General features: G+C 47.9%; 1 protein-coding gene across 4 annotated transcripts in view; it reads right to left on the bottom strand.

Annotated features, from left to right (window-relative positions):
* Positions 1-26,305, bottom strand: part of ASIC1 (acid sensing ion channel subunit 1) — a 211,875-nt gene that overhangs the window by 5,595 nt on the left and 179,975 nt on the right. For all 4 annotated transcript variants that reach the window (XM_083427642.1, XM_083427640.1, XM_083427641.1 and 1 more), the window contains 7 exons: positions 14,408-14,558; positions 12,844-12,971; positions 8,706-8,856; positions 5,767-5,823; positions 4,660-4,813; positions 3,239-3,330; positions 710-789 (listed from right to left, as the gene is read on the bottom strand). In XM_083427642.1, coding sequence (XP_083283768.1) covers positions 710-789; positions 3,239-3,330; positions 4,660-4,813; positions 5,767-5,823; positions 8,706-8,856; positions 12,844-12,971; positions 14,408-14,558 — 813 coding nt within the window. The remainder of the gene's footprint in view (positions 1-709; positions 790-3,238; positions 3,331-4,659; positions 4,814-5,766; positions 5,824-8,705; positions 8,857-12,843; positions 12,972-14,407; positions 14,559-26,305) is intronic.

The raw sequence follows: 26,305 nt of genomic DNA on the forward strand, positions 1-26,305 counted from the left end.
GACTCGTAATCTGGTGAACCAGGTTCGCTTCCCCGCTCCTCCACATGCAGCTGCTGGGTGACCTTGGGCCAGTCACACTTCTCTGAAGTCTCTTAGCCCCACTCACCTCACAGAGTGTTTGTTGTGGGGGAGGAAGGGGAAGGAGAATGTTAGCTGCTTTGAGACTCCTTCGGGTAATGATAAAGCAGGATATCAAATCCAAACTCTTCAAACTCTTCTTCCTCCTTGATCATCAGATTCCTTGTTTGATGTATGGAGCTGACCATCCTCTCTCCTTAGCTGATCTGCATGGGTCAGCTCAATTGTGTGTGTGTATGAGCATGCGTGTGAGTGCATAGCTGGCTACGCCTATTTCTGACCATGCCCACTGGTGGCATACGGTCCCCAGAGGATTGGCCAAGGGGGAATGTGGTTTTCAGGCTGCAATGGGTAGGTAGCCCTGCAAGACTGCCTTAGCTTAGACGGCTGAGAACCCCAAATAAATATGCATTTGCAACTGTGAGGAAGGGGCATTTTCCTACCGCCACAATACATCATTAGATTTAGACCACTTTCCACCTCCCTAAGAGCTCAGAGCACCTCCCATATAGTCTCCCATCCAGGCCTTGTTCTAGCAGTGGAAAGGCTTTGTGTGCCTTTGAAAAGATTCTCTAGACGGTAAGCAGATCTGTACCCCGTTCCCCATCATGTTCCAGGGAGCCAAACTCACTTCGTAGGCGTAGTCAAATAGCTCCAGCACAGTTAACAGGCTGGCTCCAATGAACAGCCCCATCTGTCCCCCAATGTCACCTGCAGGCAAGAGGAGAGGGGAGCAATAATCAGGTACTGAGATTGGGGCACATTTCTCTGGATCCCTAATCTCAACACTCAGCTCTCCAGACTTGGTTGGTCCAATCTATGCTGGCAGGGGAGGGACATGGTGGTTTAAGAAGCCCAATGTGGTCTGGAGAGAGGATTTCCCCTCCCCCCATAAATTTTTATTAAATTTTCTGTTTTACATTTTAGAATATTCATTTAAACAACCTTAAAGTATCAATGACATCCCTTATTCTCTTTCCATGGTTCATTTTGCATAACATAAAGGTAAAGGGACCCTTGACCATTAGGTCCAGTTGCGGTCGACTCTGTGGTTGCGGCGCTCATCTCGCTTTATTGGCTGAAGGAGCCAGCGTACAGCTTGTGGTTCATGTGGCCAACATGACTAAGCCGCTTCTGGAGAACCAGAGCAGCGCACGGAAACGCTGTTTACCTTCCTGCCGGAGCGGTACCTATTTATCTACTTGCACTTTGACGTGCTTTCGAACTGCTAGGCTGGCAGGAGCAGGGAGCTCGAACCGCTGACCTTCTGATCGGCAAGTCCTAGGCTCTGTGGTTTAACCCACAGCACCACCCGTGTCCCTTTTGCATAACATAAATCCCCGCACATTTTAAATAAACTAAACTATTCAGTATTCCATTATTACATCCATCAAAACTGTTGATTTTAACTTAATGCTGCCCATGTTTTCAAATATACACATTTCCCCCCATATTTTCAATAAACATTTCCCAATCTTCTTCTTTAAACGTATGTTCTTCTTGTTCTCTTATTCTATATGTTAGGTCCCCAAGCACCACATATTCCATCAGTTTAAATTGCCATTCTTCTTTAGATGGGACTAGGCTCATTTTCCATTTTGGGGCTAATGAAACATGGGCCACAGTAATGTGGTCTGGAGACAGGGATGCCATTTGTTTGACATTTTACTTGACTTGCCTGCCTTAGGATTGGTATTTATCAGGTACTTTGCAGAATAAATCAGGTGTTTGGATGGATGCTCGGGTTGCAAATGCATGTTCGCAACCCGCATCTGCGCGTCTGCGCACGCACGGGTTGTGATTTGGCACTTCTGTGCATGCACAAAGCACGATTTAGTGCTTCTGCGCATCTGCAACCGCCGAAACCTGGAAGTAACCCGTTCCGGTACTTCCGGGTTTCAGTGGTCTGTAACCTGAAAAAACGCAACCTGAAGCATCTGTAACCTGAGGTATGACTATATTAGCCTGGAGAAGAGGAGGTTAAGGGGTGATATGATAGCCATGTTCAAATATATAAAAGGATGTCACATAGAGGAGGGAGAAAGGTTGTTTTCTGCTGCTCCAGAGAAGCGGACACGGAGCAATGGATCCAAACTACAAGAAAGAAGATTCCACCTAAACATTAGGAAGAACTTCCTGACAGTAAGAGCTGTTCGACAGTGGAATTTGCTGCCAAGGAGTGTGGTGGAGTCTCCTTCTTTGGAGGTCTTTACAACCATATGTCAGGAGTGCTCTGATGGTGTTTCCTGCTTGGCAGGGGGTTGGACTCGATGGCCCTTGTGGTCTCTTTCAACTCTATGATTCTATGATTCTATGATCTCCTGCCATTCCTCTCAAATGAGCCTGTTTTAAATATTTCTGCTGAACTCCCCAGCCTGGTCCATTGGATTGTTCTCTGACATGCCAACATGTGCCCCAACCTCCTTTTTGTCCAAACCTCTCCTGCTTTTCCCCAAATGGCAAGGCCCCACTCGCTAAAAAAGTCAAAAGCCATGCTTGGCTCCATCCACCGGCCGAGTCTTGTTCAAACCGCACTTTGGCAATCCTAGTTTGCCACCCTCCTTCTCCACTCGTTTCTGATGTCACCAGGCGATTGCTAACACCTATATTTGCGCCTTAAATGTGGGTGGCTGGTGCCACTAGCCTGGTAGGGAGGAAAATGGGAAGCCCAGACAGTAGGCAGAATCTGAGCCCATGACAGACTGAACGAAATAATTCTAGTTTGGTCCCCTCCTGCTCCCTGTTGAGTTCCACAATGGGGCGACACCAAGACTTAGGAGGAGGAAGCTCCCTGGCAATGCCACTCTCTGGGCTGTCTGTAAGTAAGAAAGACAGGTATGTGGGGTAGCGGCGGCTGGGGGGAGACTGAGGTTGGTGGGGCAGTGCCCAGTTGCCCTAATGGATCAGCTTCCATTAATGGAGCAGACTTAAGCATTGTAAATTTACTTGGAGGTGGGAAAGGAACGTTGGGATTCCCCCATTCTGGCATTCTGGACTTGGGTTGTTGTTTTCCGCACAACTGTAGAATGGCAAGCTCCGATTACATGTGCATTTTGAGGACTATAGACAGGCACCAAAGTCACCCCAAAGGAGTAAGAGAAATTAGGAGGTGTGCATCCGTTGCTGTCCCCCCCCCCTCAGAAGAAGAAGATAATCTCACCCAGAAGTCCAGCCACTTCGTATGCTTTTTTCTGTTCAATGGTCTCATAGTTCAGAGCTTCAAAGAAAATGTCCAGTACCAGGATGTTCTCCCTGTATGGGAGGAAGCGAAGTGATTACAAGCTTCTAAAACAAGCATCTGCCCGGCAGTGACCAAAGTATCTACCCCCAACCAGCCTTATAAATAATGCCTAGCACCAGCATGGGCACTTACCTGCCTGGACCCAAGATTTAAGGATGTAGCTGGTACCAACCTAAGGCGCTCAGCCTTCAAGAAAGAGAGACCCTCTGTAGGACAGGATAGGATTACCTTTCCAGCTGGTGGACCATATCTTTAGATTCCCTCCTAACACTGCCCTGGGCCATTTTAACAGCACACAGATTGAAATTAGACTGTAAGGACTAAGGCAGAGAGGCTTTGGAACAAGGGTCAGCAAACCTTTTCAGCTGGGGGCCGGTCCACTGTCCTTCAGACCTTGTGGGGGCCTGGATTATATTTTGAAGGGGGGGGGGAAATGAATGAATTCCTATGCCCCACAAATAACCCAGAGATGCATTTTAAATAAAAGGACACATTCTACTCATGTAAAAACACCAGGCAGGCCCCACAAATAACCCAGAGATGCATTTTAAATAAAAGGACACATTCTACTCATGTAAAAACATGCTGATTCCCGGACCATCCGCGGGCTGGATTGAGAAGGCGATTGGGCCAGATCTGGCCCCCAGGCCTTAGTTTGCCTACCCATGCTTTGGAGGGTTATTGTCTGGAAACCCTTATTTTGGCAGGGAGCTGTATCTTCACCTGCCCTTCATCTGATGCCACATGTTGGGGAGCTAGGTGTGGCTTGACCAAAATGGCCTTTTAAAAAATTCCTCCATGGCAAACAAAACTTTGCTTTCAGGGCTGTTGGACATGCTGCAAAACATTCCCACCTTTGTAACTTCTCCAGAGACCCAAATTTGCACCCGTAGACATACCGTATTTTTTCGCTCTATAAGATGCACCAGACCACAAGACGCACCTATTTTTTGGAGGAGGAAAACAAGAAAAAAATATATTCTGAATCTCAGAAGCTAGAACAACAAGAGGGATCGGTGCGCAGTGAAAGCGGCAATCCCTCTTGCTGTTCTGGTTCCTGGGATAGCTGCGCAGCCTGCATTCGCTCCATAAGACGCACACACATTTCTCCTTACTTTTTAGGAGGGAAAAAGTGAGTCTTATAGAGCAAAAAATACGGTAAGTTTGCACCAGGAAATTTATATCATGGGTCTGTGCCCCAAATCTAAGTACTCAGCAATGCCCCAAGCTTGCTGTTTGGGCGTGACCTCCCTTGCTCGAGCGCAGGGTGCAGAAATAATGATGGCAAGCGGATTCGACAGGCGGTGGTGTCCAAGGCTGCATCAGGCGGCAGCACTCACCCAATGTACTGCTCGCTCTTGTTGTATTTCTTGGCCAGGTACTTGGCCGATGCCTTACTGGGAATCTTGACCATGGAGAGCTCCTTGCCATAGCGGGTGACGTTGCAAGGCATCTCACACACACAGTAGTCGTTGTCCTTCTCCACCAAGAAGTCTGTAGCAGCAGGGAAGGAGAAGCAGATGTCAGTTCGAAACAAGAGTGATTTGGGGAAAGAGATAGCCATTACTGCACTTGCGATAAGCTCTTCCTTTAGAATCTGAAAGGGTCCGTCCATGTGACTCTAAGGGTCTTCCAACCAGGGACAGGTATTATTCATTCATTCATCCATTCATTCATTCATGAATGGGTGGCTCCCAACAGAATATTAAAAACATGATAAAACATCAAACATTCAAAACTTCCCTAAACAGGGCTGCCTTCAGATGTCTTCTAAAAGTCAGATACCGGTAGTTGTTTATTTCCTTGACATCTGATGGGAGGGTGTTCTACAGGGCAGGCACCACTACCCAGAAGGCCCTCTGCCTGGTCCCCTGTAACCTCACTTCTCACAGGGAGGGAACCACCAGAAGGCCCTCGGTGCTGGACCTTAGTTTCTGGGCTGAACGATGGGGGTGGAGACGCTCCTTCAGGTATACTGGGCCGAGGCCGTTTAGGGCTTTAAAGGTGAGCACCAACACTTTGAATTGTGCTTGGAAACATACTGGGAGCCAACATAGGTCTTTCAGGAGTGGTGTTATGTGGTCTTGGCAGCCACTCCCAGCCACCAGTCTAGCTGCTGCATTCTGGATTAATTGCAGTTTCCAATTCACCTTCAAAGGTAGCCCCACGTAGAGCGTGTTGCAGTAGTCCAAGCAGGAGATAACTAGAGCATGCACCACTCTGTCCGCGGGCAGGTAGGGTCTCAGTCTGCGTACCAGATGGAGCTGGTAGACAGCTGCACTGGACACAGAACTGACCTGCGCCTCCATGGGCAGCTGTGAGTCCAGAATGACTCCTAGGCTGTGCACTGGTCCTTCACGGGCACAGTTACCCCATGTCTATGTCCACATAGACACCATCATCATATTATCATATTTTTATTATTTATATGCCAACCATCTGCTTACCGAGAGCGGGGTCTGCACACTCCTTGTATTGCTCAGGGGTGCAGTAGGGAGCATCACCTGCAGGGAAACAGAAAAGCAAGCAAATCACACCACAAAGTTACATATCACGGTGAGACTCTATTCTGACCTCCTGCATTCACAAGCAGTGAAATTTAACCAGGGAGGGGAATTTGCAATGTTCTGCAAAGCCCACACATCTCCCTGCTTTGCATGAGTGCAAATGGGACTCCTCATTCTACCCATAAATGTGAACTGAAAAAGGAGGGGACAACTTATGTTTAAATTGCTGCAGTTTTGTGATAAAGGGGTTGTGGCTTCTCTGCACCAGGCGATCCTTAAACTCCAAGAGATGCTGCGTCCCCCACCTCTGTCCTTTGTTCTGTCCACTTTCACTGCTAAGGAAGCCGACTGCATCTTTTTAGAGCTGGCATTTCCCTGGTTGAGCTGCCCAGATGATTAACCTTGCTATGCCTTTGCATGCAAGGTAGATAAGCTCCATGGTTTTCTCTAGTGGCTTTTCGATGCAGAAGTGTCTCCTACACAGCGAGGGAAGGACATTTCAGCTCCCTGCCCCCTCTTAAGAAGCTGAGCCCTGAGTCAGCTGGAACATCTTGTATTCCTCATTACAGTGGGACCTCTGGTTGTGAACCGGATCCGTTCTGGAGGCCTGTTTGCAACATGAAAAGAACGCAACCTGCAGCGGCGTGTCTGCACACGTGCGGGTTGCGATTCACTGCTTCTGCGCATGTGCGTGATGTCATTTTGCGCTTCTGCGCATGCGCAAGCGCTGAAACCCGGAAGTAACCCTTTTCGGTACTTCTGGGTCATCGCAGGATGTAACCTGAAAGAACGTAACATGAAGCAGATGTAACATGAGGTATGACTGTAATCTTTTGTGGTTAGAAGCTTGTATCATTCCTAATTCCTGTGTGGAGGTCATTCACTGCTGATAGAAATACAGCAAGTCAGAAGGAAGGGTGGGGCTGAGCCTTTTCCCTAGCTTTCTATGTGTGGGGAGAGGGGATTTTCTCCATTAGGGGGAAAGATTCAAAAGCTGAATTCCCTAGGAATCATATCTGTAAAAACTTCCAAAGCCTTGCCCAGAGAGTTAACGGGTCGGGTTTTGTTAAGCCCTGCCCACAGAGTGGCCTTGTTCTCACATCAACACTAAGCCAAGCCAAGAGTGTGGGCACCTTAGCAAAAATTAAGTCCACTTCACTCCTCCCATAGTCCTGTTGCTGCCACACTACCCAGAGTTTGTCATGGTTTGGCTTAGCACTATATGTGAACAAACCACAAGCGGGAAATCAAGAATAAACCTTGGTTACAGCTCATGGTTTGTTGGGACATGAGTCTGGGTTTGCACGTAATATTAAGCCAAACCATGGCTTGGTCTTGGATTGTGCAGTGGCAGCAGTAGAACCGAGGAGCAAAGCAGCCATGATTTTCGCCCTGGGGATTATCACGCTTGTTCTGTCTGGCTAGGTTTGGCTTCATGCTGTGTGTGAATTGGGCCGTGTAGCAAGCAAAACACAGTACAGTTAGTGAAAACATAGTCCTAAAAGAGACAGTGGACACTCGGGTTGCGAACGTGATCCATGCGGGATGCATGTTCGCAAGCCGCAATGTTCGCAACCTGCGTCTGCGCGTCTGCACACACGCGGGTTGAGATTTAGCGCTTCTGCACATGCGTGACCGCCAAAACCCCGGAAGTAACCTGTTCCGGTACTTCTGGGTTTCGGTAGTCCGCAACCCGAAAAAACGCAACCCAAAGCGGCTGTAACCCGAGGTATGACTGTACATTTCCTTTGTATCTCTAGTTGCATTCAGGGTTCTCAGAGACCTTGTAAGACAGAGACCTGATAAAGGAAAAAAAGGAAAAAAACCCAAACTAAAAAACAAAACAAAAACCAAAGCAGTCATTACATAAGCAAAGCTGGATATAAGTCTCTGCTGCTGTCTCTCAAATCCTGATTCCATCTCCTTCTCCAGAAGTCTGAATACCATTTGACAGGATCAGCCTGCCTTTGGAAAAAACAACAACTCTTCCCTCTCTTTCTCCTCATACATCTGCACTATTATTCTGCCTGCCCTCTTCTCCCCAGGAGATGCAACTGACTAGAATAATTAATTCATGTTTATTATGCTAATTGCATCCCTTGACAAGGATTTCTGCTTAACAGGAAAGATTGAATACAGACCAAGGTGGGCTGGTTGAGGGAGCGCTGGGTTCTGTTAAAGGATGCACTCAGTAAACAGAATGGGAGTGGCTGTTACAATATAGAAGCAATTAGGGAACAGCTATAATAGTTATAATTAAGCTTGAACCAAAAGGGGGGGGGGCTTTTCATAAACGTTTTCAGCAGCCCCAAAAACTTTGATTTTGCAAAGGGTTGAAAATATTCTACAATTCAGGAAGCAATACCCTCACTTCTGGCAGTGAAGGAACCGCCAGAAGGCCCTTGCAGCTGGACTTCAGTGTCCGGGTTGAACGATGGGGTGAAGATGCTCCTTCAGGTATACTGGACCGAGGCTTTCAAGGTCAGCCCCAACACTTTGAATTGTGCTTGGAAACGCTTGCTCCGTGCATTACAGGGCCAGAAAGGGGAGCCACCTCCCTCCCAGTTTTGCTGCACATTCAGGACTGCTGCAGCCCAGTGGTGTAGCATGGGTTGCACCCTTAAGAATTTTGTGCCCCGGGCCACCACCCCTGTGCCCTCCCTGCTACGCCACTGTGCTAACTCACAAGTACACATGGCATGCCAGAGCACCACCAGACCAGTGTGCCTATTCATGAGGAACTATGCTCTCGTAGGCAAGCAGGGGAATCCTGGTCTTTCAAAGTATCCCCCAGAAGGCTTCTTTTAAATCTCTCTGTCTGTGCAATTGTTGTGGCCTTCACCCTTTGCTCTGCCACTGGCTTCATCGCTCCATCTTACCAGGCATGTGCACCATGCGGCAGTTGCAGTTCTCCACCAAGTAGCGGGTCTCACAGTCGATGCGGCAGGCTGCAATGCTGTAGGTATCGTAGAATTCGGATTCCATGGTCACCGACTTGCAGTCACCCCAAGGTGGAGGAAGGTAGATGAGCTGCACGGAGAATGGGCAAAGAGGGGCTGAGAATGGCACTATCTCATCACCCTTTCCTAGAGAAGGAGAAGGGCTGTGTTTGGGCCACAGTGCTTAAGCAGGGCCTCATCAGACCTCATCCTTCCTCTCCCACTTTCACAAACAGAGGAAGAGTGGTCAACATGGTCTACAGTTCCCATCACCCAGGTCTATTTGTCCTAGTGCAGGCATGGCCAAACTTGGCCCTCCAGATGTTTTGGGACTACAATTCCCACCATCCTTGGTCCTGTTATCTAGGGATGATGGGAGTTGTAGTCCCAAAACATCTGGCGGGCCAAATTTGGCCATGCCTGCCCCAGTGGCTGGGACCGATGGAACTTGTATTCCAACAATATCTGCCTAGTAAGACTGCCTTACAGGACTGCATCTGCTCCCTTGGCTCCACAATTGCGCCTGCAATGTCGACAGGCAGGAAACCAGTGTGGGCTGAATGCAAAGGCCATGTGAACAAGCAGAAGGCCAGATGCCAGAAAATACAGCCTATCACAACTCTTGCTCTCACAAGAAGATATCACACTGTGCCAGAGCTGATTCAAGCTAGAACAAAAAGGCACATCTTACAACCCTCCTATGACTGTAACACAGGATTACAGGAGGAAGATCTCATGTTTGAATCCTCTCCCGTGATCACAAACTCTTTGAAAGTGGAAATGCTAGTTCAGACAGGGATGGTTGAAAAGCAATGGACAGATATTTCATTTTCATGTTATTTATTCAGGTGGCATCTTTATCCTGCTCTTCACCCAAAGAACTCAGGTTAGCATAAATGGATCTCTCCCCATTTCTTTATCTTGTGAAGTTAAGTTGGGCTGAGAGGTAGCAATCTGCTCAAAGTCACCCGGTGGGCTTTGTGGCTGAGTCCAAGACGAACCCTCTAGCCCAGGGGTCGGCAACCTAAGGCCCATGGGCCACTAGCGGCCCACGGGGGTCATTTAACTGGCCCACGAGTTGCCCCCAAACCAAGCTGCCTGCTCGTCGAGTCCCCATGTGCTGCGCTAAACTGGCGCAGCACGGCATGGGGACTTGCTTCCACGGTGCTGGAAATTGCGTCTGCGCAGACGCCAGAAATTGCAGGTGTGCACGCTCTGGCCCACAGAGGGATCCGCTGGAGTGAACCGCCCCAGGCAAGGTAAACCTTGCTGACCCCTGCTCTAGTGGCTATGCCAATTGGCTGTATTGTACTTACTGTATTTTTGCTCTATTAGACTCACTTTTTCCCTCCTAAAAAGTAAGGGGAAATGTGTGTGCGCCTTATGGAGAGAATGCAGGCTGCGCAGCTATCCCAGAAGCCAGAACAGCAAGAGGGATTGCCGCTTTCACTGCGCAGCGATCCCTCTTGCTGTTCTGGCTTCTGAGATTCAGAATATTTTTTTTCTTGTTTTCCTCCTCCAAAAACCTTGTGGTCTGGTGTGTCTTATAGTGGGGAAAATACGGTACTTGCAAGTAAGCAAGTGTCAGGGAGAAAGGTTCTACTCTAGCCTCTTCCCTAATGTGACATATTCCCCTTGCATTGGGTTTTTGGAGACTGGAAGGAATTTGGTCATGTAATATTGTAATACTTATTGCTGCAAACACTTTGGAGAGGGCTGGAAAAGTGGTACAGAAAGACATTTTAAAAAGTAAATAAAAACTGTGTTTGCATTCTCTAAAAAGTCTGTTTGCATTCTGTGTTTTGCTTTAAACACACACACACACACAATTTCCCCCCCTAAGACATCCACAATGTCTTCAAGCACATATTTCCTCCTAGTTTCTATTATCTCCCGCTGAGTTTTCGTTATTAAATATTCCAGCTGAAATTAATAACTCACCAAATCTGCTCTATTCATGCTGATGATTGTGATTCACTACTTGACCGTGGAAGAGTGCTTAGAATCTATCCTTTTAGAGCCTTTCGCCCTCCCCAAACTTTGATGTTAAAAGGATGGTTTATTTATTTATGTTACGCATTTTAAAGAATAATTATATACCCATTTCTCAACAAAAATGCTTCTGAAAGCAGCTTCCTTACAGCACAGGGCAATAATAAAACACAGCAATGAATATGTAGGTTTACACTGAGGATGTTCCCATGCAGAGAACGGTAGAAATCAGAAGTCATTGCTACCAGCTTACTGGCACTAACCATTTGCTGGCATTCCCTTCACACCAAAGTCCTTTTGGACTTCCAGTACTTGGCATGACCAAGCTTGATAGCTCAGTTGGTTAGAGCGTGGTGCTGATAACGCAAAGATTGCAGGTTCAATCCCCATATGGGGCAAGCTGCATATTCCTGCATTGCAGGGGGTTGGACTAGATAATCCTTAGGGTCCCTTCCAGCTTTACAATTCTATTAATAATAATAATAATAATAATAATAATAATGTTTTATTATATATGTTTTAATATATTATGTTTTAACATTTATTATAAATGTTTTATTATATATGGGTTTCCCCAGCCATTCCGGGAGGCTCTCAGCAGACTAGTAAAATCACGACAAAACATCAAACATTAAAAACTTCCCTAAACAGGGCTGCCTTCAGATGTCTTCTAAAAGTCAGATAGTTGTTTATTTCCCTGAAATCTGATGGGAGGGCATTCCATAGGGCAGGCGCCACTACCGAGAAGGCCCTCTGCCTGGTGCCTGTAACCTCACTTCTTGCAGTGAGGAAACCAGCAAAAGACCCTCAGAGCTGGACCTCAATGTCTGGGCTGAGCGATGGGGGTGGAGACGCTTCTTCAGGTATACTGGGCTGAGACCGTTTAGGGCTTTAAAGGTCAGAACCAACACTTCGAATTCTATTCAACACTATGATTCTATTTCTCTACTTGGTACCTGTATTAGATGTGAATTAACTTTGTGCACGTGCTATTGCTATTCTAAGCTCTCTGTGTGTGAGCGCATTTTTATATTTGCAATTGTAACTACTTCTCTGTATGTTTTTATTATATTGTAAATTGCTTTCGGCTGATGCATGAGGAGCAATTCATAAATGAAATGAGTACAGTTGTACCTTGGTTTTCAAACAGCTTAGTTCTCGAACGTTTTGGCTCCCGAACTCTGCAAAGCCAGAAGTGACTGTTCCGGTTTGCGAGCTATTTTTGGAAGTCAAATGTCCGACGGGGTTTCCATGGCTTCTGATTGGCTGCAGGAGCTTCCTGCAGCCAATCAGAAGCCACGCATTGGTTTCTGAACATTTTGGAAGTTGAACAGACTTCCAGAACGGATTCCGTTCGACCTCCAAGGTGCGACTGTACTGGATTTCACTTTCTGGAGTTTTTCTGGCTCTAAACTATCCATTCAATACTGCTGTTGTCTTTGTCATCAGCAAGAAAAAGAAGAGGGGATTCTACCATAGCTGTCAACCGTCCCTTATTTGGCAGGAAAGTCCCTTATCTCAGCACTGTGTCCCACAGCTGTCCCTTATTGATGATGTCCCTTAAATTTCCCGGGTTTCAAAGGAAGCAGCTCCTCTCCCTCTCTCCCTGCCAGCCAGGGAGGAGGGAGGCTCCAACTGTGTTGCTTGGCTGCATTGCTCACCCAATAAGGAGTCTAAGAACGACTGGGGGGTGGAGCTTGCATGGCTTGTGCTGATCAAATCGGCCACGTTGCCTGGGGACTCGCCTTTGCTCAGCGCTTCCCTTTGGAGAGGTGATGGTGGTTTTCCTTGCTGCATCCCCTTTGCCGGGTTGCTGCGCTGTGGGAACCACCGCTTGAAGCTTCATTTGGCTGCTGGCTGGGCTTTCTGCCTTTGGCTTGGAGGGGCTCAGAGGGTGAACATACCTGTGCTCTGAAAATCCCTTATTTTCGAGGCTGATCCCTTATTTCCGAGGCTGCTGGCCCCTTATTTTCAAATCTGTAAGTTGACAGCTATGGAATCTACTCTCCTGCTGCCTAGACCTTGGGGGTGTGCTAGTACAGATATCTGAGGCTGGTTGAAAGGGGAGGGAATGTTCACATCTTACCCGCTGTTCCTGGCAAGAGACAAACGTCTGAAATCCAGGTGCCACCCCAAATCCCAGCTGGTCAATGCAGGGTGGCTCATCCTGGCTGTGGATCTGCACCTTAATCCCAGCTTCAAATGAGGTCTCATCTGCAGAACAGAGAGATGGAGAGTAGAAAAGGGGGCTGAGGTGATTACAGCAGGGCTCAAGCTCAGAGCCAGAAAGCAAAGGCACTTCCCCCTTAACTTGCATCGATAGGGAGATCCATGGGGACCAAAGAGGGAAAATACCCCCCTGTCTGATTCACAGCCCACTCCCTGCATCAATCAATAACAACTACCGTATTTTTCGCTCTATAAGACGTACTTTTCCCCCTTCAAAAATTAAGGGGAAATTTGTGTGCGTCTTATGGAACGAATGCAGCCTCCTTGGCTTCAGCGATAGCAATGCGAAGCCTCCAAAGTGCAGAGGGAGAGCTCCCCCCCTCCGAAGGCTTGCGGATATCCGCCTGAAGCCTGGAGAGTGAGAGGGGTCGGTGCACACCGATCCCTCTCGCTCTCCAGGCTTCGCTTTGCTGGAGAGGCGCTGCACAGTTTTCCCTCTGTGCGCAGCACCCCTTCAGTGAAGCGGGAGGAGAAATGGAAGGGGCTCTGTTTCTCCTGCCGCTTCACTGAAGGGGCACTGAGCAGAGAGGGGTAGAATTTTTTCCTCCTGTTCTCCTCCTCCTATGGTCCGGTGCATCCTATGGTCCGGTGCATCCTTTATAGAGCGAAAAATACGGTACATTTTTAGCTTTATGTGATCGGAGCCAGAATAATCTGGAGACTAAAACCAGAAATCAGTCCTCCCCACTTCATTTTTTTAAAAAAGCAAGGCTGAGTCCAGGAATGCATAAAGTAATACAGATAAAAGTAAATCTTCCCAGAACATTTCTTAGCTGCACCTAGAACCGACCCATTCATTAGCTGGGGAAAAGGTCTTCCAGGTCAAAGGGAAAGATTCCCAGACAGGGTTGTGCTTGAACACCCCGCTTTATTGAAATCAAGGCCCAGCCAGGGACCCAGAAAGCTCCTCCTGTGGGATCCATGGTGACCTTTGACCTGGGATTCAGGCTTCACTTCCCACCCCACCTCACTGTAGCCTTGACAACATATTCCCCCTACAAAGAACAATGTGCTATTTGTAGATAAGAGGCATCGCCTTCCCTAGCTATGATCAGCTGGTTGCCATGGTGAGACACATAGGACACAAATGGGGGGGGGGGGAGTGACTGAAAGGAAGGGAGGAGGGAAAGTGCGGTGTGGGTTTAAGGAGTCGGCGCAGGTCTAGAAAAGCAACGAAGCAGAGAGAGACCCACTGGGTTGAGGAATGGGGCAAGGAGGCAGAATGTGGAGTGATCAACGGGAAGCTGGAGCAAAGGGTGGGGTAATCCTGGGAGGAGGCATCAAGAGGGATAGGTGCGGGAGGCAGAGGTCTGAGAAGATGAGGCATCAGCAGAAGAGGAGAAATCGTCATGTGGCACAAAGGAAAATATGGATAAGGGAGGAGTCAATGTAGAGTCAGGGAAGCCAGGAGTAACTCTTACCTGTCTCTCCCCAGACAGGGAGATACTCATCTTGCTGAATGTCCAACATGATCTCCAAGCCGTTCCCCGTTCCTCCCTTATTGGTGATGCGTGGTGGCTTGTCAGGCTGACCTGAGTTGAATGTGTAGCACTTTCCGTAGCGTGTGTACACCTGTGGAGGAGAACAGAAGAACAAAAATTAGACAAAGAGATAGAATATTCCTTTGGAGTCCATGCGTCCCTGCCAGCTCTTGATGGTCAAGAGAAAGCCTGGCGTATCGCTCCATCACACTCTGCAGGTAGGCATAATAAGCAAGATTCCCAGGATGTGCTTCCAGCACTGGGTTTCAGCACCAGGGACAGCTCCTGGCCATCTGGAGTTTTGCAGCTTTCCTAATACCATAATCTCAATGACCTTGATGCCATAGGGATACTGGGAGTGTACAAGTAAATTGCCTGGAAGGAATGTGGAATGTACTGGATTTGAGTGGTGGGGCTGCAATGTGTGACGGAAGCAGAACTGGAGCATTGTCATTCTACTGCAATTTCCTTTGCGACTCAGGTTTTGGGTTATGCATTCACCAATGGCCCTGGAGAGAATCAGAACAAAAGGCAACACAGTGAAGTCTAGAGAACTCAAGTTCCAGAGGCAAATATTCATCAGTTTCCCACCCGCCAGTAGCGTAGTGTGGGGGGTGCCGGCCGCACCGGGCGCAACATCTGGGGGGTAGGGTTAGGGGGCGCAACTCCATGGGTTAGGGGGCACAAATTACTTGCCTTGCCCCGGGTGCTGACAACCCACGCTACGCCACTGCCACCCGCCCCAAACCTTGCTGAAGAAGGATAACTTCAGCTATGATAGTATTTAGACTCTACTGGGTAATTAATCATTTGAAGATGCTCAGATAATGGTCCCTGCCAGGCAATTCATGTAACAAATAGGCTGAGAAGTTAGATTTGGCAGCTGGTACCCAAGGAATACTGAAGTGTTTTGTAGATACCAGCTGAGTTAAGTCCATCCCATCCAGCGCTTATGTAATGGATATGTTTAAGCCAAAGTCTTAGGTGATAAAAACGGGGCGCAGGCTGGGAACGAGTTCACCCAGTGACAGTAAGTGATCACACCGGGGATATACTCATATCACAGCTTCTGGGTTTGTTTTCTTGCCCCAATTCCAGGATCCCTTAGAAGCGTGAGGCAGGCTTCTCTCTGTCTCCCAGTGTAGTTTCCGAGTGCCTTGCATGCCCCAGTAGCTGGAATTGCTTTCCGATTAGCGCAATATCGGTAGCTGCATACTCCTATTCCCCCACAGTGGATGTGTTTGCTCATTTGAAGTCATGTCGCTTTTCATAATGACAGAGCTAACCATTTGTAGCTTGCAGAGCCGAGCCTTTATAGCTCATCAAATACTGTGTGGGCCTGGATTATCCCTCCTTGTGCTTATATACGATCCAACATCCTTGTTTTGTTCATTACACCTGAGAAGACACAGAGGTTTTTTCTTCTTGATTTAAGGAGGCTCGCAATAAAAGTATTTTGTGAATTCCCCAGTGTACTCTTCTCCCTTCCCACGGTTGATGCTATAGGGTTCCATGTCCTTTCTAGGCTCCATCCTGCCCCTGTCTTTGCTCCATGTTGGGTATATTTCACACAAATCCCGGTGCCTAGCCTTGATTTGAAAATCAATACTAAGCTGAACATAAAGTGGCCGCTGTTTTATACATTAGGCTCATGTTACAATGAACGCAGTCAATTTTGGGAGACAAAATGCAATTTGAAGGGATGGGGAAGAAAAAGCTTTTTGTAAAACAAAGGACAGAAGCAGCCTTTTCCTTAAGGTTGCATAGATGTTTGAATATGTTGTTGTTTAGTCGTTTAGTCATGTCCAACTCTTCGTGACCCCATGGACCAGAGCACGCCAGGCATTCCTGTCTTGAATATATCTGTTCTATTAGTTATATTAAAGAGGAAGTAATATGGGCATTAGTTGTGATCATGCAACAATAGAATTCGGGGTAGATTTTGATTATTTTTTAATTGATTGTATATGCATTCATCATTATGTCTGTCTGAGAAACATATACCATAAAGAAGGCTGATTGCTGAAGAATTGATGCTTTTGAATTATGGTGCTGGAGGAGACTCTTGAGAGTCCCATGGACTGCAAGAAGATCAAACCTATTCATTCTTAAGGAAATCAGCCCTGAGTGCTCACTGGAAGGACAGATCCTGAAGCTGAGACTCCAATACTTTGGCCACCTCATGAGAAGAGAAGACTCCCTGGAAAAGACCCTGATGTTGGGAAAGATGGAGAGCACAAGGAGAAGGGGACGACAGAGGACGAGATGGCTGGACAGTGTTCTCGAAGCTACCAGCATGAGTTTGACCGAACTGCGGGACTCAGTGGAAGACAGGAGTGCCTGGCGTGCTCTGGTCCATGGGGTCACGAAGAGTCGGTCACGACTAAACGACTAAACAACAACGAGAAACATATTTATTTAAATTATAAAAGCTGTTCAAGTTACTTTCCTGAGGAATCGATTTGTGCTTTAAACACACTGGGATTCCCCAACAAATATTGGCTTATACCATTTTGGGTTTTCTTCTATTTTGCTGTGTTGTTGTTTTTTAAAAAAATAAATATTATGATTATTATAACCACTGGCCAAACCACTCTCTGTTCCATTACTAGAAATGTCTGCCTAATCTTGTTGTTGTTTTTCACCTTGGAAAGTGCCTAATGGATATTGATACCTCTACTCAGTACAGTGGTGTGCTTGAATTTCAGGTATTATAAATAATATTCCATCCCTTTTATCTGCACTGACGGTGACTAGATAGAATTGGAAATTGCCTCTGAACATTTAAATGCATTACCAATTTTTATACCAGACTGTTTACTGATCCCGTTTACAGGCACAGTCTGAATGCTGTGTCTGATAACTGAAATAAAGATGACTGTGTTCCTCAAATCTGAAATATAATTCTTTTCCCCTTAAAAAAAAAACAGGGAGGAAAACTTGCTTGCGAGGAGAAGTCATGTCACAACGTTACTTTTAGTAATACAAGGAGGGAAAGTGTGTACAGTGGTGCCTCGCAAGACGAAATTAATTCGTTCTGCGAGTTTTTTCGTTCTGCGAGTTTTTTCGTCTTGCGAAGCACCGCTGTGTATTGACGGTTTCCCATAGGAATGCATTGGCGGTTTAAAAAAAAGGCGCAAGATGTTTCGTCTTGCGAAGCAAGCCCATAGGGAAATCCGTCTTGCGAAGCAACTCAGAAAACGGAAAACTCTTTCGTCTTGCGAGTTTTTCGTCTTCCGAGGCATTCGTCTTGCGAGGTACCACTGTACTAGCTTCTCTGTATGTGAACTGATGCTTTGTCAAGCATTTAAACTTGGATGCATGCAAGTTCTTTTCAAGTAACTCGTTTTATTTCTTGCTTCTATTTGTGGACTAGCCAGTGAACATAAAACCATTTGCTTTTTTGCGAACGCATAAAGACAGGATGATAAAGCTGTGTTGGAGGAAATACGATTTAAAATTATGATTCATGATTCATATGCATCAATAAAGGAAGATTAATTCTATTTCACTAACTGGAAAAATGGTCGGGTAAATGTCTAAACAGGAACTGAACACGCGCAGTCAATGGAAATAGGAGCGGATGGGAAAGTATTAGAAATTAAGTATTTTACTGTGAGCAGCAAAGGAGGGAGGAAAAAGAAGCATCTTGGAAGGGGGATGGAAAGTCAATTTTTAAATTGGTGTTAAATTTGAATTAATTTGTTGTTAATTTGTTTAAAATTTGGAAAACTAATAAAGAATTTATTGGTAAAAAAAAAGTTTGCTTTTATAAAGGTCTGCTCAGAGTTAAACTTATATGAACATTGTGAACTGTATGAAAAATGAAACATCACAGAATGAAAGCACCAAACTCAAGGAGACTTCTGCATTGACTTTGAATACTTGCATGTGTTACATTGCCAAGTTGTCTGATCTCCTTAAGTCCACTCACATCAGTGGGAGTCCTACCCATGGTGTGAAGCCTTTGTGGCATCTAACCTGCAACCCTGGGGATGTTGGAAGTCAATGAGAGTAAGCTGTTCAAAGGGGTGTTAATCATCTGATGAATTATGAATTTGTGTGCCTGGCTGGTGAATTATTAAAAGTCGTTCAGTCTTCATCAAAGTGCGCAGGTCTCATGAGCAAGGATTCAAGTCATTGTTATGAAAAATGAATCCCTGAATTTAGCTCTCGGATATACAGAAAGCTCTATTCGTTCTCATGTGCCCAAGCAGTTTAAATGATACAAATCCCTACTTTGCAAAGAAAATGCATGGGAGCAAGGGGCTAGGGCTGGATGATAACTGGTTTTCAACATCGTGATGTATCATAAGCTAAACATTGTAATATACAGTGGTACCTCGAGTTAAGTACTTAATTCGTTCCGGAGGTCCGCACTTAACCTGAAACTGTTCTTAACCTGAAGCACCACTTTAGCTAATGGGGCCTCCTGCTGCTGCCGCGCCACTGGAGCACGATTTCTGTTCTCATCCTGAAGCAAAGTTCTTAACCTGAAGCACTATTTCTGGGTTAGCGGAGTCTGTAACCTGAAGCATCTGTAGCCTGAAGCGTATGTAACCGGAGGTACCACTGTACTGATATACAGTCGTACCTCGGCTCCCGAACGCCTTGGGAGTCGAACGTTCCTGCTCCCGAACGTTCGAAAACCGGAAGGGAGTGTTCCGGTTTTCAAACATTCTTTTGGAAGCAGAACGTTCAACAGGGCTTCCGCGGCTTCTGATTGGCTGCAGGAACTTCCTGCAGCCAATCAGAAGCTGTGCTTTGGTTTCCGAATGTTTCAGAAGTCAAATGAACTTCCGGAAGGGATTCTGTTCGACTTCCGAAGTATGGCTGTATCACAATGTCTGAAATAAAGTTGGAGCTATGGAGAGGCACTGGCTCCATGTTTTTCCATGCACTGTGATTTTTGCTGGTGCCTACTCTTGCGATTGGGACGTGGGTGGCGCTGTGGGTTAAACCACAGAGCCTAGGACTTGCCGATCAGAAGGTCGGCGGTTCGAATCCCCTCGACGGGGTGAGCTCCCGTTGTTCGGTCCCTCCTCCTGCCAACCTAGCAGTTCGAAAGCATGTCAAAGTGCAAGCAGATAAATAGGTACCGCTCTGGTGGGAAGGTAAATGTGTTTCCGTGCGCTGCTCTGGTTCGCCAGAAGCGGCTTAGTCATGCTGGCCACATGACCCGGAAGCTGTACGCCGGCTCCCTCGGCCAATAAAGCGAGATGAGCGCCGCAACCCTAGGGTCGGTCACGACTGGACCTAATGGTCAGGGGTCCCTTTACCTTTACCTTACTCTTGTGATTGGTTGCAAGAATCCAGAGAGCCATTGGTTGGCTTCATGGTTTCCCCCACATTGTGATTTTTGCATAGCACACAAACACACACATCACGATTCACGATATATTGCCACCACAAAAATAATGAAACTGATAGGGGCTTTGAACTGGTTTTGGGTGCTATATCAATATATCACCCAGACTTAAAAGGGGGCATCATTAGAGTCATGGCATCTGTGTCATGAAATGCCACTGGAAGGGAAAGAGAGGAGACCCTTCAGTTTTCAAGGATGCTTCCATGGCCATTTGTACATCTCTGCAGCTTCCCTGCCTCGATGCTTCAGGCCTCTTGACTAAAAGGGTGGAAAAGCTGCCCAATTAGTCGAGCATTTCAACAGTCTCAGCTTCCAATATACTTTAAGAACTCTTATCGCTGTGAAGATAGACTTGAAAGCGCATGGCGATGTCTGGCAAAATCTACAAAGCCAGCAGGAGCTCAGCAGCAAGGCTTTCAGAATGCGTTGGGAGGGGCAAATAAATTCTGGTACCGGGAGAAAGATGCACAGGATGGGCTTTTGGATTTACTCAAATTCAAATTTATTAATAAGAGAAGCAAGTGCAGGGTGTAGCCAAGGATATATTCAAGCTGAACAGTGCAGTCCCGAGCATGTCAATAAATTAAGCCCCAGATAATCCGAAAGCTGCAATCACTGAACTCAGTGAGACGTACCGTATTTTTCGCCCTATAGGACGCACCTTTTCCCCTCCAAAAATGAAGGGGAAATCTGGGTGCGTCCTATGGGGCGAATGCAGGCTTTCGCTGAAGCTTGGAGAGCGAGAGGGGTCGGTGCGCACCAACCCCACTCGCTCTCCAGGCTTCAGGAAGACATCTGCAGCCTAGGCAGCCCTGCAGGAGGTCCCGCAGGGATGTCTAGGCTGCGGATAGCAGCCTGCTTCCCGGAGCGTCGGGCGCCCTGAAAGCAGAGTGCCCGGCGCTTCGGGAACACATCCGCAGCCTAGGCAGCCCTGCGGGAGGTCCCCGCAGGGCTCCCCACGCTGCGGATAGCAGCCTGCCGCCTGGCGCGAGGGGCGCCCTGAAGCAGAGCGCCCCTCACGCCGGGCAGACATCCGCAGCATGGGGAACGCTGCAGGAGGTCCCAGCAGCGCTCCCCACGCTGCGGATAGCAGCCTGCCGCCCGGCGCGAGGGGCGCCCTGAAGCAGAGCGCCCCTCGCGCCCGGCATACATCCGCAGCATGGGGAACGCTGCAGGAGGTCCCAGCAGCGCTCCCCACGCTGCGGATAGCAGCCTGCCGCCCGGCGCGAGGAGCGCCCTGAAGCAGAGCGCCCCTCGCGCCCGGCATACATCCGCAGCATGGGGAACGCTGCAGGAGGTCCCAGCAGCGCTCCCCATGCTGCGGATAGCAGCCTGCCGCCCGGCGCGAGGGGCGCCCTGAAGCAGAGCGCCCCTCGCGCCGGGCAGACATCGGCCAGCCCCACAAGCTCGGGGGACAGCAGGAAGGCGCATCGCCGCCACCCCGCTGTTCCTCGACCTGGTTAGGTTTCCCCGCCCTGCTTTTTGGGGGGAAAATAAAGGAAAAATTTTTTTCCTTTATTTCCCCCCCCAAAAACTAGGTGCGTCCTATGGGACGGAGCGTCCTATGGGACGAAAAATACGGTACTTCTATCGGAACATGCTTAGGGTTGAGTTGTTGCAGTGCAACACAATGCACAAAGTATATGTCCAAGTCATGACGTTCAGGACTGCTGCCTAAGTTGCAAAGAGAATGCAGTTCATTTCAAGAGGGAGTTGGGCATGTTTAGCCTGGAGGAAAATTGTGTGTTGGGGGGGGGGTTTAAATACGATCAATATATAAACAAGGATCTTGCAGAAGTAGGAGTTAGAAGTGTCTATTTATTTAAGGAGCCAGGGTCTCTATTTAATGCAAGGGAAGGGTCTGAAATAATACACTTCCCAACCATTCCTGCACAGCTCAGAAAGCATGGGATGGCAGCATAGATGCCAACTCTCTGGTGCCCTAGGTGCCCAAGCACCCAAAAAATCCCCCAGGAAGTTGGCTGGGCACTCACAAATTTTGGTGCCAGGGCCATGCAGGCTGCATGGCACCCAGGGCCCTGGGCACCCAAGCTGAGACTCCTGGATGGCAGACATCTGAAGACACTTTTCTAGCGGACACTGAAATGGTCTCCAAGAGCTACTGGCAAACCTAGAATCAGAATCAGACTAATGATGCTGGATAGCTCAGTTGGTTAGAGTGCAGTGATGATAATGACCAGGTTGCAGGTTCGATCCCTGTAAGGGACAGCTGCATATTCCTGCGCTGCAGGTTGTTGGGCTAGATGATCCTCAGGATCCCTTCCAATTCTATGATTCTTTGTCCTCCAGCCCTGCAGTATTCTGGATACACACATACACATGCCAGGGTCAGCATAGGAGCAAGAAAATGTGTCGGACACATACACATACAAAGCCCTGGAAATGATGCCTTATGAGGAACGGCTAAGGGAGCTGGGCATGTTTAGCCTGGAGAAGAGGAGGTTAAGGGGTGATATGATAGCCATGTTCAAATATATAAAAGGATGTCACATAGAGGAGGGAGAAACGTTGTTTTCTGCTGCTCCAGAGAAGCGGACACGGAGCAATGGATCCAAACTACAAGAAAGAAGATTCCACCTAAACATTAGGAAGAACTTCCTGGCAGTAAGAGCTGTTTGACAGTGGAATTTGCTGCCAAGGAGTGTGGTGGAGTCTCCTTCTTTGGAGGTCTTTAAGCAGAGGCTTGACAACCATATGTCAGGAGTGCTCTGATGGTATTTCCTGCTTGGCAGGGGGTTGGACTCGATGGCCCTTGTGGTCTCTTCCGATTCTATGATTCTATATGAACAAACCTCACAAAGTTCAAATCATGCAGTGACTCTTAACCCAGTGGCGGAGGAAGGTGGGTGCGGTCTGAGGGGGGGGTGACATTGCCGTGCCCTCCCTGGGCTGCTGCTCGCTGCTTGCGGCACCCCCAAGGCTGCCGCTCACCATGCGCGGCACTCTCCATGGGACGCCGCTCATCGCACATGCACCCCCGGGCCAGCCCTAAGGGGGTGTGTGACATTGCTGTGCCCCCCCGGGCCGCTGCTCATGGCACCCCCCATGGCTGCCGCTCACTGTGCACTGCACCCTCTGTGGGATGCCACTCACGGCACACCCTGTGGCACACTGCTTGTCGCACACAGCACCCCCAGGCCATCCCTGAGGGGGGGTGACATTGCCATGCCGCCCCCCTGGGCCGGCTCTCACCATGCGCAGCACCCCCCAGGCCACTGCTCACCATGCACGGCACCCTGGGGGGCCACTCGCCCTGCCCCCCGGGTGCATGCCACCCCGAGGGCCGGAGCCCCTAGCTCTGCCTCTGTCTTAACCACCAGGGATGGGAATTGGGGTTCCTGCCATCTGTTACTGCGAACAAGCCCACCTCGTGGTTGGAAACAGAAGTATGTTAGCAGATCACGAAGAGGCTTAAAGATCTTCCCACACAAGTACCAGAAACAGCTCTGTGGGAGAGAGGCAGCCTGCCTCCAAGTTACTGGTGAACGTGTCATGCCTCTTGCAGGTCACGGCTAAACGTGAGTGAACACAAAGCTCCCACGGCAAGATGTGCAGCCAGATTACATTCATGTTCATTCATAACAAGGTCACACTGAGTGAAGTGGGGTGTGCGGCCAAGGAAGCGAGTGTAAAAGACAGCAGCCTGGGGCAGATTCCAGGTTTGCTTTTTATTAGAGAGCATGGCGCTTCGTTTCATGCAGAAGGGATTTGAGAAGAGAAAGGGGGTGGCTAAAACAGTACGGTATATTTAGATCATCGTTCGGAGTGAAAATAAATACACTCATACATTTATTTTTAAAACCCAAACAATACAAACACTCAGATGAACAATCTACCATGAGTCATGATTGCAAATACACTCATAGACCGGCAAATCATACAGGGGAGGTGGGAATGGGACCATGTCACACAGATTCCCTTGGGTGGAAATGCCACATCTCTCCTCATGTTTCATGGCTTCCATCTACCAGAAGATTCAGGCCTAGTTCAGACATACTGCTAAACCATAGTTTCCTGTTTCAGGAACAAGCTGAGGCAAGCCTCTGACATGCACTCCTTCTCTTTTCTCCTCCTTTGCATATGCAAGAAGAAGACAGAAATATTCTGCTTTCACTTTAGAAATAACCACAGTTCCCTGTGTCATTTGAACTGTGGTAAGCAAGGATCAAATTAGCCAGATGTCCTGACTTGTTAGCTAGCCTGGTCGCAGCAAGCCATGGTTCCCTGTATTCTGAAATCACAGGGAACTGTTGTCAGTCTTTTTTTTCCTTCTGTTCCATCTTGATATTTTATTAAGGATTTTCTTGTTTTACAGAAGTAAGTGTAATGCCTCGTATTCCCCCCCCCCCATATAACATTTTTACAAATCTGTTTCATTTGTTGAGGCATTAGGGGGAGAAGAAAAAAGAAAGAAAAAAGAAAGGGGGTGGAGAGAGGGAAGATGGATGGGGTGGGGTCGGGTGGCGGTGTTTCTATTATGTTTAATGTATGTAGAGTTTGGTGTCAGCGTTGCTTGTGTTGTTCACTTGTGTTCCTTTGGTGGTGAGAGAGGTTGGGGTTGGCCTAGGGTGTGATTGTTTGCTTGTGATTGGCTGTGGTGATCTTTGTTTTCATGTGTGAGTGAGGTGGGTGGCTGTTTTGGATCAGGTTAGCCATATTGATTTGTATGCTGTTGGTGGATTATTGTCCTTGTCCTGTTGGGCTGTGTATGTGATAAAGGGGAGCCATACTGGGGTGAAGGCGTCTTCTTCTGTTTGTCCCCGTGTCAGTTTCAGTTTATTAGTTAATTTTTCTAGTAGGGCTGTTTCCCATACTATTTGGTACCATTGGTCCATGCTTACTCCTGACAGGTCTCTCCAATGTCTGGCTATGATGCTTCTGGCTGCTGAGAGTAGGTGGGTTATGAGTTCTAACAGTTGTCAGTCTTAAACTTGGTTAGTTAGTTCCAAAGTTTAGAATCATGCAGGGAAGAAGGCACTGGCAAAGCAGACCCCAGCCGAGAGCAGGATTTAACCCTCTGCTAATCTGCTGCAGAGCAGGGAGTTCTTTCCTGCTGGGTGCGGCTTTGCTTTGGCTACATTTCCTGTGGGGAAACATACTGCAGAAACAGACTCCCTCCCCACCCAAGGGTCAACTTTGACAGGTGGGCGGGAACACCCTGTTGGGATGCATCCGGGGAAATGGGGGCATTTGACAGGCCCCCAGCTGGCTCCAGCCACCGGCCACCGGCCAGCAGCCAGGCGATCTCCAGTTCTTGGAACAGCATCAAACAGTGACACAAGCCTCAGATACCTTTAAAGACTTGGCACGCTCTAGTCAGCAGTGTGAATAACTTCTCACAACGGAAGTGGCAGACAGAGACATGTGTAAACATTATTTACAGGCGTTTATTCAGCATAGTTCAGGAACAAAGGAAAAAACATGTCTGCTTCCCTTCTTGTCCAAGCACACAGCAAGATGGCAAAAGCAATATACAAACGGAAGTTCCCAGCAGACTTGTGCTGGAAGTAAACAAGCACGTGACACACAACAGTCATGCCTGTTCCTTTTAAGGTGGAACGGAACTATATCCTAGCACGCCCACCTATCATTCACCTGGCACAATCAGGTGAGTGATTATGAAGAAGAAGCACATGGGTGGATTATGAGAGGCCAAAGCTCACATAGGTTAGCTTCTGCAATGTGAAACCATGATTTAACATTACATCTGCAGCAGACCTCAAGAGTCAGGCCCCCCGCCACACTTGCCAGTGCCAATCTCTAAATCTCCTTGATGAAGGCCATGAAACGTTCTGTGCTGAAACCCTGGACAGCAAGGCAGAACTAGTTCAGCCGTTCTTAACATGGTATTAAACTGGACCTATCGATGGGACGCTGTTGATTTTCAAATGCTGCTTCTCGGTTACCATCGTTTTAGATTTGCCTGGTGCCCCTTAAGGGAGTGACCCACATTCCTAAATTGTCCAAGAACATTATAAAGGGTGCCTCTTGTTTCAGAACACCCTTGGCCCCTTAACAGCAGAACAGATGCCAGGGACACTGAGAACTCTTATTTCTGAATTCTGGCTGAGCAGCCATACTTTAACAACTCCTTGTTTTCAGTACCCGCAGGCTGCAACCTGCAACTCATCATTTAAGGTCTGTGCGTGTAGCATTTCTGATAGTTCTCTATCAACACACTTGCTACAATACTAATCTTCCAACTATTCATCATATCATCCCATACTTAGTGGTGGCAGGTTATAATCCAGAAATTCCTCTTGTGCCTTGAAATCTGCCTGAATTAGAAAATGCAGCTTCTGCCCCCTGCCCCCTTCCTTTCCATCCATCCCCTCCCCTGTAGTGAGCAGGATCCGCACCCTAGGTATTCAGCTCACCTGGCAGGTGTGAGGAGCCAATAAAAGGAGAGGAAGAAAACAGTTGGGAGGAGTCATGGCTGCCTCGCCTGA

The sequence above is a fragment of the Podarcis tiliguerta genome (assembly GCF_965153285.1).
Source record: "Podarcis tiliguerta genome assembly, chromosome: 2".
NCBI lineage: Eukaryota > Metazoa > Chordata > Lepidosauria > Squamata > Lacertidae > Podarcis > Podarcis tiliguerta.